At 42.2% G+C, this 17282-nt stretch overlaps 1 protein-coding gene across 1 annotated transcript; it reads left to right on the top strand.

Moving 5' to 3' along the window:
• Positions 1 to 527: 527 nt before the first annotated feature.
• Positions 528 to 10894, top strand: LOC138789237 (chymotrypsinogen 2-like). Its single transcript, XM_069967842.1, has 7 exons — positions 528 to 645; positions 730 to 838; positions 2115 to 2189; positions 4134 to 4212; positions 4338 to 4518; positions 6320 to 6447; positions 10733 to 10894. Exons 1-7 carry the CDS (start codon positions 594 to 596, stop codon positions 10892 to 10894), a joined length of 786 nt encoding a protein of 261 aa, XP_069823943.1. The 5' UTR covers positions 528 to 593.
• Positions 10895 to 17282: the final 6388 nt, after the last annotated feature.

Consider the following 17282-nt stretch of genomic DNA (forward strand, 5'->3'; position numbering starts at 1 on the left):
GGACCAAACCCCAATTCCCCCCCCCCCCCTCATAATTCTAATTTTATATTACTTTTCAGGCTCAGTCGTATAATATTTTCTGTCCTCTGGTCTATCTTGCCTTGCTAGGTGATATCCTATGTAAGAAGGAGCATGTTAGTATTACGCTTAATCTACTATGTAAATTTAATTACTACATAATTTATAAATGATACTAAATAACTACTAGGGGGATATGTCATGATAAGCATTTTATGATGGAACATACAGTGGAGCAAGATGGGACAATCTTGAGGATTCCACACACATTTTATACTTTGCTACTTTTCTATGTCAAAAACATAACACAAATCTATAGCTATAAAACTTTTAACTTAATACAGCTATAAATAACTGGTCACATAATGTAGATACAATGAAGTCCTGCTCCTCTGGTAACACCTGTCTCACTCACACATAGTTTCCTCTACCTCCACATTTCGACATTTTCTATATCAGTACAAGCTTGTGTAATAAGAACATGGACGCTCCTATCTCTAGTAAAGCTCTATGTGTGATTGGCTACTTGTGGATATATAAGCTGCACAAATCCCGTTCATCCTCCACTTCTCACTATGGCATTTCTGTGGCTTCTGTCCTGCTTTGTCCTGTTAGGGGGCAGCTATGGTAAGTATAGGCATTCAGTATTATAATATATTATGGAGATGACTAGTTCCTTCCATTGATAGCTATTATGTACTTATTCCTCAGGTTGTGGTGTGCCAAGCATCAAGCCAGTCATTTCTGGTTATGCCAGGGTTGTGAATGGTGAGGATGCAGTTTCTGGGTCCTGGCCATGGCAGGTGTCTCTGCAGGTAATGTACTGGGATCTTATATACTGTATAATTTACTTATTTTAATGTCCACAATATAAAAGTAAAATAGAGAACAGACATGTTACTTAACACCTGGTAAAAATCCCCGGACCTCACCATACCCAGTACTCATAGCTAGAATTGGATAGAACTCAGATTTCCAAGCCACATTTTTCCACTTATAGTAAGAGTATTTGCCTCCAGCACACTAACATTCTAATATCCAATACTAAAAGATTACTGATAAGGAGACTTTAGGGAGTGTGTGGTTACATAGCCATGTTCATATCTACAGAGCTTAGAATTAGTTCATATACTGTTCTTTCATCTTGTGTTAAAGGCGGGAAACATCAGTAGTATAAGCCAAATTCATAGAATTGAGGTTTTGTGACTCATGGCTCGATAATTACATGGCCAGGGCTGCACGGACATCGCTAGTAATGTTCAGGAAGCCCTTTTTTTCATAATCCATTATCCAAACATCTTTTATTACACCGAGAGATGTGCAGCCAAAGTCAATAGGGATCACAGAGATTATGGGCTGAAGTGAAGTGCACTGCCACAAACTGCTTCCCTCTCGTTCTCCTGATCAGTGGGGTCCACAGCACATGAGATCCCACTTTTTACATGTCCCTGTGTCCCTGTCTTTAGCTACCTTTAGGTTATTATCTATTGGTTCATTTCTTAATGGACATTTCTTGGGAACTATTCTATATAAACAATAAGACTAAGTAGAAAAGATCACCTCAGTGCTACTCACTAAGAGGCTTCAAGCAGGTTCCGCCGGGGGTCCTTCGCTTGAAGTTCCACCCGTTTCATAGAGTCAATGATATTTGTTGGTGAATTCCGCCGTCCACCCAAAAAATTGACAGATTCCGTAGTGTGAACATACCCTAAGGCTCAAAAAATATAGGGCACTCATATGCAGTTCACAACCAGCTGCAGCTAAGCTCAAATGCTCGCAAAGTTGTGCGGTGCTCTGCATATGAAGTTTACGTATGCATACAGTGTAGAATGAAGATGAACTGAAACCTAATTCCATGATTAAGATCGCGGGATAGAGACTCGAGGGCTGAGTCTCCATCCCCCCATCCGAATTATGGAAATAAGTTTTGCTGAGTGCCACATCTTCAGTCACACTGTATAATATTCTATATATTCTAATATATCAGGTTTACAAATAGAAGATATTTTATTAAATCAATTGTAAAATTTCTAAAAAGTGAAATCCTCGATGGTAAAACATAACATTGTTCTTGTGGTTTTGTTTAAACATCAGAGCAGTGGAAATCACTACTGTGGTGGTTCTCTGATCAGCGATCTCTGGGTTGTCACTGCTGCTCACTGTGAGGTCAGGTAAGTTATGTATCATGTATTGTATAGTAAAGCTCTTTTAAACCATAGAGAGACCAGCCTTGATGGGTTACTGCGACCCATGCTGCCAGCTGTGACCACTACAAGTTGGTTGAATGTTATTGTAATGTTCTCTTTAAGAAATTATTTCACTAATTCCTATAATATTTAGTATACGGATTGTAACGCTAGGAGTTGTGGATCCGCTGTACCACCGCTAGCAATGACTAAGCAACACCAGGGACTGGAGTCTAAAGGTCCTATTACACGGGCCGATGGGGGGCCCAATCAATAATGTAAATGAACGCCGATCTGCTAGATTGGCGCTCGTTTACTGGGCCTGTTCTATTTACTGGGCCCGATAATTGTTTAGCAATGTTCTTGCAGCCCCTGTTTAAACACCATACATTACCTACACATGTTGCAGGGTTTCTCCTGCGCTCCTTCTTCCTCCCGGTCCCGTGTGCAGCGGCAGCTTCGGTGCGGCCTGTCTTAGCTGATAGACTGCTCAGCCAATCACTGGCCACAGTGGTGACAGCCAGTGATTGGCTGAGTGGTCTGTCAGCTAAGACAGGTCACACAGAAGATGCTGCTGCGCGCGGGACCGGGAGGAAGAAGGAGCGCAGGAGAAACCCTGCAACATGTGTAGGTAATGTATGGTGTTTGTAAGATCGTCGGTCGCCTGCTGTGCATCACTATTCCACGCAGCGATGCGTGGTGGGTGCCTGATGATTTTAGATTTGAACCTAAATTAAAGATCAGCCAATGACACGATCATTGTCTCTATACCAAGGAGCAAAAATCGTCCGAATCGGGTCGATTCTGCTGATTATGGCTCCGAGGAATAGATCCCTAAGGGGCCGCTGGTTTTCACCAGTCTCCACCACAAGGTGGGTTGGACTTGCTGTGGCAGGTAACCCCCAGACCACTATCCCTGGCTTGGCTTGCTAGCGGTGGCGGGCAAGGTGCAGCTGGAGACACGTAAGCTGACAGGCAGTATTGCAGCAGGACTCACAGCTGGAGTCAGGGCAACAGTCATGAATGGCAGGACTCACAGGCAGGAGTCACGGGAGAGTTGGGACCACACTATAAGAATAAAAATGAGAGGCTATAACACAGGGTCCGGGTAGAGGCAGGAATGTATAGGGGTGTGCTGGTGTGCAGTAACCAATTAAGGAAGTACTGTCTCTTTAAATCTGGGAAAGCCGACACGTGCATGCTCCAGGGGATGCGGATTCACACATCAGCAAGGAGAACACATCATAGGATCGTGGAGCGGTGAGGTGCCAAAGGGGAAGCGCTGCCGGGCCCGGGCATTTGAAGGCTCCTGTGTCCACAGAGAAAGAGAGGAGCTGGGAGAGCGAGTGTGGCAGTGGCTCACAGCACGGGATGTCGCCACAACCCTAACACGAATTCTGACATCATATAACCCATTGATATGGTGTAAATATTAGAGATGAGCAAATTTACTGTAAATCCGGGTTAGTGTGAACATGTATGCTTTGTATTTAAACCCCACTGCCTGGAGAAGATTGGAGAACATAAACTTACTGTAAATTCACTCATCTATAGTAAAGATACAGACACGTACCATACATAGTGGAGGTAGAAGAAACCAGCCATACCTACTCATATATCCCAATACTTTGCTAACCTTACATAGACTTCATTATAAGGGCTCTCCTCACACTGACGTGGCGGCTTTACCAGGAAACAATGACCCGAGGAAATGATTGTGAATATTCATAAAGTAATTACTGTATATATATGAGGAAGCTATAATATACTGTCCATTGTAGAGTAAAGCTTTGTGTATATCCTACTAATAGAGAGAAATGGTGATAAACCTGTATATGTGACATAACATAGACATGTGACAGAACTCTAGATATCATAAATATCATATAACACCAGAAAACTAATATGGTTGTACATCTCTATATACAGTACCTCTGACCATGTCGTTCTGGGTGAATATGACCTTTCCAGCAATGCTGAGCCTATTCAGACTAAATCCATTGCTAGGGTAAGTAGAAACCTTTGATTTCTTTTACTTATTTATTTTTTATGATTTGTTTATTTTGCCTTTTTAGATATGAAAATGCACTTACTATTATAAAAAGTGAATTTAAAGTGGATTTTTTTTTACAGGTCTTCGAACACCCCGGGTTTAGTTTTTTAACTGGTGTAAATGACATTGCGCTTGTGAAGCTGAGCAGCCCTGCTACTATCACCGCTCGTGTGTCCCCTGTGTGCATTGCCGCTAGTGCTGATGTATTCAGTGCAGGGGAGAGATGTGTCACTACTGGATGGGGTGACACAGATGGCAAAAGTAAGTATATACTACCAGACAATAGTGACTGATATAAAAAAAAATGTTACTCAATACAGTTAATTAGGCTATTATTTTCTTTTTTTTTTTTTTTTTCTAACCCTGTTTTTATTGAAATTTTTCAACAGCATCAAAAGGGAAGGGGTACAGAAAGGAAAGGGGAAGGTCAAAAGTAATATAGGAGTACGATCCAATGAGCATAGTGTCTACAAATTACAAAACAAAAATATGATAGCACATTTTTTTCCCCCCATAAAGATAAAGCATATTATAATGGATCGGGGGGCACCCAAAGGAAAGGAGGAGGAGCAGCATCTCGGGGAAGGAGATGAGGTCAGCAGTGAGACTTGATGTCAATGAAAATCAAACGGGTCTCTACCACTAATGTTCTGTTCTAAATACCATGTTGTATTGCAGAAGCATTGCTTCAGTCTGTCTCTTACAGTCAGTGGGATGAGAGGGAGGAACTTAGACCATGTGAGGTAGAAATGTTGGACCTTCTTTTCTTTGAGTAAAGAGGCCTGTACCCAGTCCATACCGAAAAGATGAACTAGTTTCTCAAGAAGGAGCCTTCTTGTCGGTGGAGAGGGTTCTATCCAGCAATGGAGAATGGACTTCCTTGCTGCAGCAGAGACATAAATTAGCAATTGTTTGTTGGTGGCTGATCGTATTGGGGGTTCTTCTGTTGTAATGCCGAATATACACCAAAGGGGGGTGAGGGAGCAGGGAAGTCCAAGACGGGTGGTGACAAATGTGACAACCACCTTCCAAAAAGCCTGTATAGATGGGCATGCCCATAAACGATGAAAGAGGTCAGCGTGTGGGGCCTTGCACTTTAGACAGGAGTGGTCTGTTGTGTTTCCAATAAGGAATCCCCTATGAGGAGAAACATAGGCTCTAAGGGTAATTTTATAAGCCATTTCCCAATAGAAGGCAGAAGGTAGGTATTTTGCGGCAGTGCATAAGGCTTTTAAGCTATCGTCCACCGTGAGGTCATCTATCACTGTGGTCCAGTATGATATTCCTGTGGTGGTGGAGTAATCATATTTGCGGGTCAGCCACATATAATAGGTAGTTATTTGCTTAGGGTTTAATTGCTTGAAAGGTGTCAAAGCCAGGAAAGGGTAATCCCAGTAATCACCAGACATGTTTCGAACCACCTTAACAATGTAACTATAACTTTGGAGATAAAAGAAGGGATGGGGACCCACAATCTCGTTGTGCAGGCAAGCTCATTGAAGGAGAGTGGTCGTTTCTGGGCCTTGTCTACCAGATGTGCCAGACAAGATATCCCGTTTGCATGCCATCTATGAAATATAGGCAGGGAGGTGCCATTTTGGAAGGTAGGGTTAGGCGTTAGTGTTAATAATAGGGAGTAGTGAGGGCTTAAGGAAAGTATACGCCTACTTTTAGTCCAGGCTTTCCAAGTGGTGTGCAGAAGTATGTTACGTTTGACATCTAGGGGTAGCTTAGAGTGGGGGAGGTGTAAGAGGTTGACCAGAGATATGTTTGATGTGAACTGTTGGTCAAGAGTTGTATCTGTATATACTGAAGAGCCAGTTATCCAGTCACCCACCACCCATAGCTGTGTCGCCAGACTATAGAGAGATAGATCGGGGAAGTTGATTCCTCCATATGATTTATGTTGTTGTAAGATGTGAGGTCCTATTCTTGGTCTACGCTTATTATTATTTTCTTTAATGTGTAACCAAATCCAGTGATACCAAGCCAGGTATAACATAACCCCACTGTGATCTACAGAATTTTAGAGAAATTATGGAAATGTTGTTTTGCCTTTAAGCCGGAACAAGTCCAAGTAAACTGCAGCAGGTGGCTCTGCCTATTGTCACCAATACCGACTGTCAGAGATACTTCGAAATTGAAATCAACATGATCTGTGCTGGAGCATCTGGAGCCTCCTCCTGCATGGTATGACACCACACATCTCTGCACGTGTTAAGTTTATAACCTACTTTACTCACAATACTCCAGTTTCTTGTAATTTTGACAGATTTTTTAAGAGCATAATGGCATTTATTTGTATGTAGAAGTATAGAATTCTTGGGGGAGATTTATCAAGCATGGTGTAAAGGAAACTGGCTCAGTTGCCCCTAGCAACCAATCAGATTCCACCTTTCATTCCTCACAGACTCTCACAGATTGGATGCTAGGGGCAACTTATTCAGTTTTTTACTTTACACCATGTTTGATAAATCTCCCCCCTTGTCTTTAGTTTCCCATATACCATCCTTTCATCCACACCTTCTCCCTATTCCTTGGCTAACCTTGATGGACATGTGTTTTTTCAGCCATTCTATGTAGTTATATAATGCATATAGGCACTACACTTTGCACAAATCAATAGTACAACAAAATGTAATAAAGGGCCTCCCTTTACTTATACTTTTAAGATGGCCTTACATTTGCAAGTACTGTCTGCTGGATGTTCATTTAGGAGTAAGATCTCCTGTTTTTCTTGTATACATGACATTCCCTCCCTGTACAATACTCTTCTAGTGTTGTGTTATCACTCCCAGAACAATAGCATGGGGGGAGGGGGGGTTAATAAAAATCCAACATGCACAGTTCTTCTCTCCTCTGACTTTTTTGACTGGGAAGAGTCAGAAGACCTCCGTATAGATAAAGGCCCTATTATACCAAGCGATTATCTTCTATATTAGGTCGAATATTAGCTTTTACTGCCGATAATCGCTTGGTGTAATAGCTAGTGTTAAAAGGCAACGACGGTTTGCTGTTATAGTTTCACCACTATCTATTATGGCCTCCCATTCCGCAGCTCCCCCACGGGGAACAATGAGCAAGTGAGAACTGACCTGTCGGCGATTGCTTGCTCCTCCGAGTAATAAGGCCTTAAAGGGGTTGTCCAGCCTGGGGGCACTTTTTTGGGGGGACCGGGGAGGAGGTGGCTGAAATAAAAGACGTCCACTTACCTCCCCGGTTCCAGCGGCGGGTCCCGCATCGCGGCGCTCCGGTCCCCGGCTCCCGCCCGCTTCCGGGTGTCTGACGCCGCCCGAGACGCTACGTCTCAGGGCCGCTCAGCCACTCAGTGAAAGAGACGGGATCCGTGTGAAGTCCGCTCGGATCCCGCCTCCTTCACTGAGTGGCTGAGCGGCCCTGAGACGTAGCATCTCGGGTGGCGTCAGACACCCGGAAGCGGCCGGGAACCGTGGACCGGAGCGCCGCAATGAGTGACCCGCCGCTGGAACCGGGGAGGTGAGTGGACGTCTTTTATTTCAGCCACCTCCTCCCCGGTCCCCCCAAAAAAGTGCCCCCAGGCTGGACAACCCCTTTAAGACAGCCTGACAAACCTGTTAAAGCCTGGTCAAGATTGACAACTAACACTTGAGACTCTGCTCTAGTATATTCTTTCTTTACCTGGTTATGAAGCACTAGATTCATAAAGGAAGAGGAATCATAAACCACAGACACATTCAACATGTTGCCATACACTGACCACCACATTCAGGGCCGGCGTCAGCACCAGGCATACTCGGGCAAGTGCCGGGGCCCACAGTGTCTCAAGGGGCCCCCCTGCACTTGCCCACACCATTTCTTCCCCTCTCCCTGCGCTCACACACTGACACACATCACACTGTGTGCAGGTGGTGAGCGCACACAATCATTACCTGAGGCTGGGGGGGGAGGGGGGATGAGCCGGGCGCAGGGATGAGGGGGGCGCTGGTGAGCCACTTAAGTCATTTTGTGGCTCCTCCAGGCCTCAGTCTCTCAGCGGACCAGAGGAGAGGGGGCGGGGCTCACTGCACGGCAGCCTGTGGAGGCCAAACAGCAGGTCAGGGCCCAGAAGCTTCCTCGCAGTGCTGCCTGTGCTGTGCTGCCTGCCCCCTCCTGTATTCCTGGGTCTCCTGACCCCTCCACAGCGGTCCCGACAGAGGGAGAAGATGTAACAGGACTGCCAGATACAGAGGTGAGTATATGTGTGACTGAGTATACATGCATATGTGTGCAAGTCTGTATGCAGGTATTGTGTGTGTGTGTGTGTGTGTGTGTAAGTCTGTATGCTAGTGTTGTGTATGAGTATCTGTCTATGTGTGCTGGGAGTAGGAAGGTAGGGTCACCTGTGGCATATCTGCTGCAGTGGATTTATTGCAGATTTTCCCCTTTACTTTCCATGGGGGAGTCACAATATGCAATAAATCCACTGTTGTATTGCTATTTTTTTCTCTCCATTTAGTGTAGGTGATCAGCAGTGTATTATAATAAGTATATAATACACTGCTGATCACCTACACAGAATGGATATATATATATATATATATATTATACACACACACACACACACTCATACAGGGGGGGGGGATAATAAGTATATAATACACTGCTGACCACCTACACAGAATGTGTGTATATATATATATATATATATATATATATATATATATATATATATATATATATATATACACACACTCATACAGGGGGGGATAATAAGTATATAATACACTGCTGTATACCTACACAGAATGGAGAGACATATACTTATTATCACCCTCCTGTATGAGTGTGTGTGTGTGTGTGTATATATATATATATATATATATATATATATATATATATATATATCTCCATTCTGTGTAGGTATACAGCAGTGTATTATATACTTATTATCCTCCTGTATGAGTGTATATATCTCTCAATTCTGTGTAGGTATACAGCAGTGTATTATATACTTATTATCCTCCTCCTGTATGAGTGTGTATATAATACACTGCTGTATACCTACACAGAATGGAGATATATATATACACACTCATACAGGGGGATAATAAGTATATAATACACAGCTGTATACCTACACAGAATGGGGAGATATATACACACTCATACAGGAGGATAATAAGTATATAATACACTGCTGTATACCTACACAGAATGGAGATATACAGTATATACACACTCATACAGGGGGATAATAAGTATATAATACACTGCTGTATACCTACACAGAATGGAGAGATATATACACACACATACAGGAGGATAATAAGTATATAATACACTGCTGTATACCTACACAGAATGGAGATATACAGTATATACACACTCATACAGGGGGATAATAAGTATATAATACACTGCTGTATACCTACACAGAATGGAGAGATATATATACACACACACATACAGGAGGATAATAAGTATATAATACACAGTTGTATACCTACACAGAATGCAGAGATAGAGCCTCTCTAAAAGTGATGCCACATGATTTACTATACAAAGGGGCCCGCTGAGGCTCTGTCGCCCAAGGGCCCACCAAAACCTGGAGCCGACCCTGACCACATTGTACATCCTAATGGTCCCTCATAAAGTCATATATACAGCTTATGCTTTGTACTTACTAGATCAGTTTTGAGGAAAGTCCCAGCTCCTGAACATGAAACAAAGCTGAGTTATACATTGTTGCTTACTGTCTGGTCTACAGACATTAGTGAAGATGCAAGACATTGCCACTTACCCGCTTATAGTCCGTGAGCCAGAATTTCTACCCCTTAGCCAGGAAGTATAGGGCGAATCTAAATCGGCCATCAAATCCAAAATGGTAACTGATTTCAGCAAAACCTCCTGAAATTAATTTCTTGTCCATTTCCCTCATCGCTGCCAGTACTTCCAGTTGGATTAAAAATAAAAAAATGAATCTAATTTCCCTATTAAATAATAAACCAACAAGATCTGTTCATCTGTAGTGAATATATTTATATGGCTCAGTATTAGAGGATTTTAGGGTTATAACATCCTCAGGTCTCCTATAGAGATGAGCGGACCGTTGGACTTTTGGTCCGACGGTATCGGCGCTCTCTTATCATGCCTGTGATCCCAGCCGCATACTTGCGCTCCCACAAATATGCGGCCAGGATATTCCAGGGAATTCAACAGGGATTCCCTGTAATATCCTGGCCGCATATTCCCGTGAGCGCAAGTATGCGGCTGGGATCAAAGGCATAATGAGAGAATGAACTGCTTTCGGACCAAAAGTCCGAGCAGTTCGCTCATCTCTAATCTCCTATATTTGTTTGCATTCCCTGATCACATGTAGATATTGCATCTGAGATCTGTAACTATCCCTCATTATACTGAAGCTCATGCAAAGAAGCTAATGTGCACCTAACATAACCCATAGAAAAGAAACTTCTATTCATACACATATACTTACGTCTTTTCTTCTAATTTTCAGGGTGACTCTGGTGGGCCTCTTGTATGCCAGAGAAATGGAGCTTGGACATTGGCTGGCATTGTATCATTTGGAAGTCCTACTTGTTCTCCTTCTTCTCCTGGAGTTTACGCTCGAGTCACCTCCCTGAGATCCTGGCTGGATCAGACCATTGCTGCTTACTAAAAAACCTACATGTTCTATATCTTCTGTTTTCAGTGAACTGTATTTAGTCTCAAGAGTAAATGACTTTAGTTTTATTTTTAATACTGTCATGTATCACCTCTGTAAACTTTTACCTAATGAAAACAATTTGCTGGACTATCAACTAATTGTTTATTCTCCGTCTTTGGAGCAAAACGGCAAAAAGGAAACTGGATATGAATGGCACCTAAAGGACCCCACTGACATAAAACAGAGTCCATTAGGTTTTCTGCATGAGGCCCGGCATTTTACCAGATAAATTAGTGCAACACGCCATGTACCAATCAGAGACTCCGACACAGGTATAAATCAAACCTAATGGCCATGTAATATCCCCATGTACTATCCAATACTCCCAACGTGTAAGAGGGTGGCTAGGAACAAAATGACAACATGATAGCATTCATAACTTTAGGAGATTCTTTGTACCAACACAACAGTCCATTGCTCTTAACTGGGGTAAGTCAGGGCGTCCAAAAACAGGTTCTTTTGGGGGAATATCCTTCTGCCTAGGTTAAGGGCACAGGTAGTAAGGATTATATTAAGGACACTATGGGGAGATTTATCAAACTGGTGTAAAGTATAATTGTCTTAGCTGCCCCTAGCAACCAATCAGATTCCACCGTTCATTTTTCAAAGAGTCTGTGAAGAATGAAAGGTGAAATCTGATTGGTTGCTAGTCGCAACTAAGACAATTCTACTTTACACCAGTTTGATAAATCTCCCCCTATATGTATTACTGAGGGTGTGCAGGTGTTACTAGGGAGAGGACACCTGTGTGGTGGCTGGGTAAAGTGGTTCCACTGTTTTGTCATTGTTTTTGTCACACTGGCTTAGGAGCTTTGACAAGGTGGTCTTCTGTACAATGTGAGCTGGAATCCACAAAATGTAAGTGCAATGCAAATGTATGTGGGTTAAGGCTTTAAAGCATATAGCAATTAATTTTTCCCCTGTGATGGGGGAATTGGAATCTGCCTCACAGGGGGTTTTGCCTTTCTCTGGATCAACATACTAGGATTCCCTTAGGTTGAACATGATGGACTCTTCTCTTCTTTCAACCACATCAACTATGTAACTATCGGTAACTTATCTGTTCTGATGGTATGTGGGGTGCCGTTTATTGTGAGAAATAGGTAAAATACAGACATGGGAGATTAGCAGAATATTGGCACACTTATTTACTTAAAGTGGTATTCTCATCTAAACTAACTGGCAGAGCTCGTACTTTTGCAAATACATTGATTAAAGGGGTACTCCAGCGGGGGGCACTTTTTTGCTGGGACCGGGGAGGTGGTGGCCGATGCAAAAGACGTCCCCTCACCTCCCCGGTTCCAGCGGCGGGTCCCGCATCGCGGCTCTCCAGTGCCCGTTTCCCGGCTGCTTCCGGGTGTCTTGTGAGACTGAGACGTGACAGCAAAAAAGTTTCCCCCCCCCCCCGCTGGAGTACCCCTTTAAGCAAAGTTACCTTCTTCTCCTAATATGCTGCTCTTTCCCTGCCGCTTCTTTGTTGACAGCTCATTCGCTAACTTGACTTTTGCATATGGGATGCCCCCTCCCTACCCCTTGAAACTACTCCAACCACAATAAAAAACCAACCAAAGATAAAACTGTCGGCTGCTGGTAAACAAAAAAGAAAGACAGGTGCGCTCCCTGGTGCAATATCTCAGATAATTCTTCTGTAGAAATGTGCAGAGGTGTGGGGGCTATCCCAATCACCTGAAAATGTTGTGCTTGAATATATACACAACTCTACACAACACCTCCACAGATGCGTCAACACAGCTCCTCCGAGGACACCGCTGTAGATCCAGTGGTGTAGATCCTAGCAGGGATCAATGGACCGCAATAGCCCCTTAAGGCTGAGCGCAGGAGACTTATGATCCAGTGCCGCATAGATGGTCTCGCGGCAGTGATTTCACAGAATATTACAATCGGAGCAAATAGTAGAATTTTTATTTCATAGATTGTGACGCGTTTCGGCCCATTAGTGCTATCAGGCCTTCCTCAAGCATGAATAAAAAGTGGACATTAACCTGTCTAAAATACCCTTCAGAATACATTCACTTCCGGGTTAGTCTTAGGCAGATGTGAGTGTATAACAAAGGGAAACATCAGCTCACCCTTTTGGCAATTGGTGGTCGTAGTATAATGCAGTTCCCCGGGAAGCAGGAGCACGTGAAAAAAGTTGCGGGACGTCACCCGTGTGAATTGTGTCAAAAACAAGGGGTATCCACAGCTCCTTAAAAAGTATATGCGTTTTTATTGGTACAGCTTAAAAAGTAAAAAAAACATTAAAACCGTGCCGACGCGTTGCGGAGGCAACCCTCCTTAATCATGGCTGGTGTGTATTTAAACATTCAATACCTTTATACATAACAAAAGTGTACCTCCTCCATCCAGGCCCCACCCCCGGGCGGGGAAAAAAGAGCAAGGGGGCCAAAATGGAGGAACCACGTGATACACATTATAAATAAACAAATAAATGATACTGAACCAAACAAAAAACAAGGCAAGTAAATAAGTACATTAGTAAATAAACATTAGGTCTGCGCTACACGTTTGGTGTTGTTTTTTTCATTTATCCCCTTGTAAAAATGAAAAATGAAGGCTAAAACAACATTTTAGTGTAAAAAATTGAATTTTTCCTTTTTTACACCACATTGTTCTGAAAATCTGTGAAGCACCTGTGGGGTCCAGATGCTCACCGCACCCCTTGTTACATTCCTCGAGGGGTGTAGTTTTCTAAATGGTGTCCCTTTAGGGGTGTTTTTAATGTTTTGGCACCCCAGAGCCTCTGCCAACCTGAAGTGGTACTTGTCAAAAATAACCAAATATAACGGAGGCGTTGAAATTCACTGGGCGCTCCTTTATATCTGAGGCTTGTGGTTGCGTCAAATAGCGCAATAGGGCCACATATGGGGTATTTCTATAAACTGCAGAAACGGGGCAATAATTATTGGGGTGCATTTCTCTGGTAATAGGTTTATAATTATGAAAAATATTGGATTACATTAAAATCTCTGCACAGAAAATTAAAATTTTCAAATTTCTTACACACTTAGCTTTTATTTCTGTGACTCCCCTAAAGGGTTAAAACACTTTCTGGATGTGCTTTTGCAGAGTTTGGGGGGTGCAGTTTCTGAAATGGGGTGCTTTGTGGGGCTTTCTAACATACAGGCCCCTCAAATACACTTTAAACCTGAACAGGTCCCTGAAAATATCTGATTTTGAAATTTTACAGAAAATTTGGAAAATTGCTGCTAATGTTTTAAGCTTTCTATTGTCTAAAAAAATTAAATATAGTTTAATAAATGCTGCCTCCATAAATAGACATGTTGCGAATGCTATTTAATATATAATTTAAGTGGCATAAACATTTTCTGTATAAGCAGGAAGGTTTCAAAGTTGGAAAAATGCATTTTTTCACAATTTTTCACGTTATTTTGGTGTTTTTCATAAAGATTCGTTATGAGTATCAACTCCATTTTACCAGAAATGTAAAGTACAATATGTCACGAGAAAACAATCTCAGAATCAGCCAGATAGGTAAAAGCATCCCGAAGTTATTAATGAATAAAGTGACACAGGTCATATTCATAAAATTTGTCTCTGTCCTTAAGGCCATTTCAGGCTCTGTCCTTAAGGGGTTAAGAGCAACCTGGGTCCCTTTAACCCTTTAAGGACCGTGCTAACTTTCGTTTTTGCGTTTTCGTTTTTTGCTCCATGTGCTTAAAAGGCCATAGCACTTGCATTTTACACCTACAGACCCACATGAGTTCTTATTTTTTGCGTCACTAATTGTACTTCGCAATGACAGGCTGAATTTTTTCCATAAAATATGCTGCGAAACCAGAAAAAAATTATATGCGCAGTGAAATTGAAAAAAAAAAACGCAATTATTTTTCTTTGGGGGGCTTCATTTTTACGCCGTGTGTCCTATGGAAAAACTTAGTTGTTATATATGTTCCTCAAGTCATTACGATTAAAACGATATGTAACATGTATAACTTTTATTGTATCTGATGGCCTGTAAAAAATTAAAACCATTGTTAACAAATATACGTTCCTTAAAATCGCTCTACTCCCAGCCTTATAACGCTTTTATCCTTTGGTCTATGGGGCTGTGTCAGGTGTCATTTTTTGCGTTATGATGTGTTCTTTCTATCGGTTCCTTGATTGCGCATATGCGACTTTTTGATCGCTTTATATTACATTTTTTCTGGATTTGATGCGACCAAAAATGCGCAATTTAGCACTTTGGGATTCTTTTACGCTGACGCCGTTTACCGTGCGAGATCAGGAATGTGATTAATTAATAGTTCGGGCGATTACGCACGCGGTGATAAAAAACATGTTTATTTATTTATTTATTTTTATTTGTAAAATGGGAAAAGGGGGTGATTCAGACTTTTATTAGGGGAGGGGATTTTTTATTAATAAAAACACTTTTTTTAACTTTCCCTTACAGTGATATGAAGCCCCCTGGGGGACTTCTATATACACAGAACTGATCTCCCATTGAGATCAATCCTGTGTATATAATAGAGCAATGATCCATCAGATCGGTGCTCTATTATAATGGTCTGCTGCAGACCATCTGAATAGATTGCCGAGCCGGGATCAGCGTCATTCCGACGCTGAGCCCCAGCCGGCTCATTAGAACGGATCTCCCCTCCGCGATCGCATCGCGGGGGGGAGATCCCCCACTGGACACCAGGGAGAGGGGGCACAGCTGCTATTCAAATGCAGCTGTCAGCTTTGACAGCGGCATTTGAATAGTTAATTAGCCGGCCGCGGCGATCGGCCGCGCCGGCTAATACACGCGGTCCCTGGCTGCACTTAGCAACCGGGGACCACGCGCTGCAGAGAGGGCTCACGCCGGGAGCCCTCTCTGTTTACTCTTAACGGCCGCATGACGGGTATACCCGTCATGCGTCGTTAAGAGGTTAAGAGAGAAATGGGTCCCTTTAAGAGTGAAATTGGTCCCTTTAAGAGCGATCTGAGTCCCTTTAAGAGCAACCTGGGTCCCTTTAAGAGCAAAATATGTGCCTTTAAGAGCAAAATGGGTCCTTTTAAGAGCTAAATTGGTCCCTTTAAGAGCAATCTGGGTCCCTTTAAGAGCGATCTAGGTCCCTTTAAGAGCTAAATGGGTCCTTTTAAGCGTGAAATTGGTCCCTTTAAGAGTGAAATTGGTCCCTTTAAGATCGAAATGTGTACCTTTAAGAGCGAAATATGTCCCTTTAAGAGCAAAATGGGTCCTTTTAAGCGTGAAATTGGTCCCTTTAAGAGTGAAATTGGTCCCTTTAAGAGTGACCTGGGTCCCTTTAAGAGCGACCTGGGTCCCTTTAAGAGCGACCTGCGTCCCTTTAAGAGCGACCTGGGTCCCTTTAAGAGCGAAATGGGTCCCTTTAAGAGCGAAATTGGTCCCTTTAAGCGTGAAATTGGTCCCTTTAAGAGTGTGCACTTGATTGCTTTCGGCCGAAAGCAATCCAGTCCAGTGCCTATCTTATTGATCTATGCAGTATAACTATACTGCATAGATCTCAATGATAGATCAGTGTACTTATAGTAGAAGTCCCCCAGGGGAACTTCTAGTATAAGTGTAAAAAAATAATAAAGTTTTATTAATAAAAAAAAAAAACTCCCCTAATAAAAGTTTAAATCACCCCCCTTTTCCCATGTTATAAATAAAAATAAATAAATAAACATGTTTGGTATCGCCACATGCGTAATCGCCCAAACTATTAATTTATCATATTCCTGATCTCTCACGGTAAACTGCGTAAGTGCAAAAAATTCCCAAAATGCAAAATTGTGCTTTTTTGGTGGCATCAAATCCAGAAAAATTGTAATAAAAAGCAATCAAAAAGTTGCATATGTGCAATCCAGGTACCAATAGAAAGAACACATCATGACGCATAAAATGACACCTCACACTGCCCTATAGACCAAAGAATAAAAGTGCTATAAGCATGGGAATAGAACGATTTTAAGTAATATATATATTTGGTAACAATGATTTCAATTTTTTACAAGCCATCACATAAAATAAAAGTTATACATGTTACATATCGTTGTAATCGAAACGACTTGAGGAACATATATAACAAGTCAGTTTTACCCCAGGGCAAACGGCGTAAAAACAAATACCCCCCAATTTAAAAAAAAATTATAATAAAACACTGTTTTGTTTTTTTTTTTCAATTACACCACACATTGAATTTTATGGTTATGCTGTTTACTTTATGGCTTTATGGTTATGCTGTGCAAAAAATAAGGGCTCATGTGGGTTTCTAGGTGAAAAAAATGCAAGTGCTATGGCCTTTTAAGCACAAGGAGGAAAAAAACAGAAGTGCAAAAATGCAAATTG

This window comes from Dendropsophus ebraccatus, chromosome 4 (assembly GCF_027789765.1).
Source record: "Dendropsophus ebraccatus isolate aDenEbr1 chromosome 4, aDenEbr1.pat, whole genome shotgun sequence".
Lineage (NCBI taxonomy): Eukaryota > Metazoa > Chordata > Amphibia > Anura > Hylidae > Dendropsophus > Dendropsophus ebraccatus.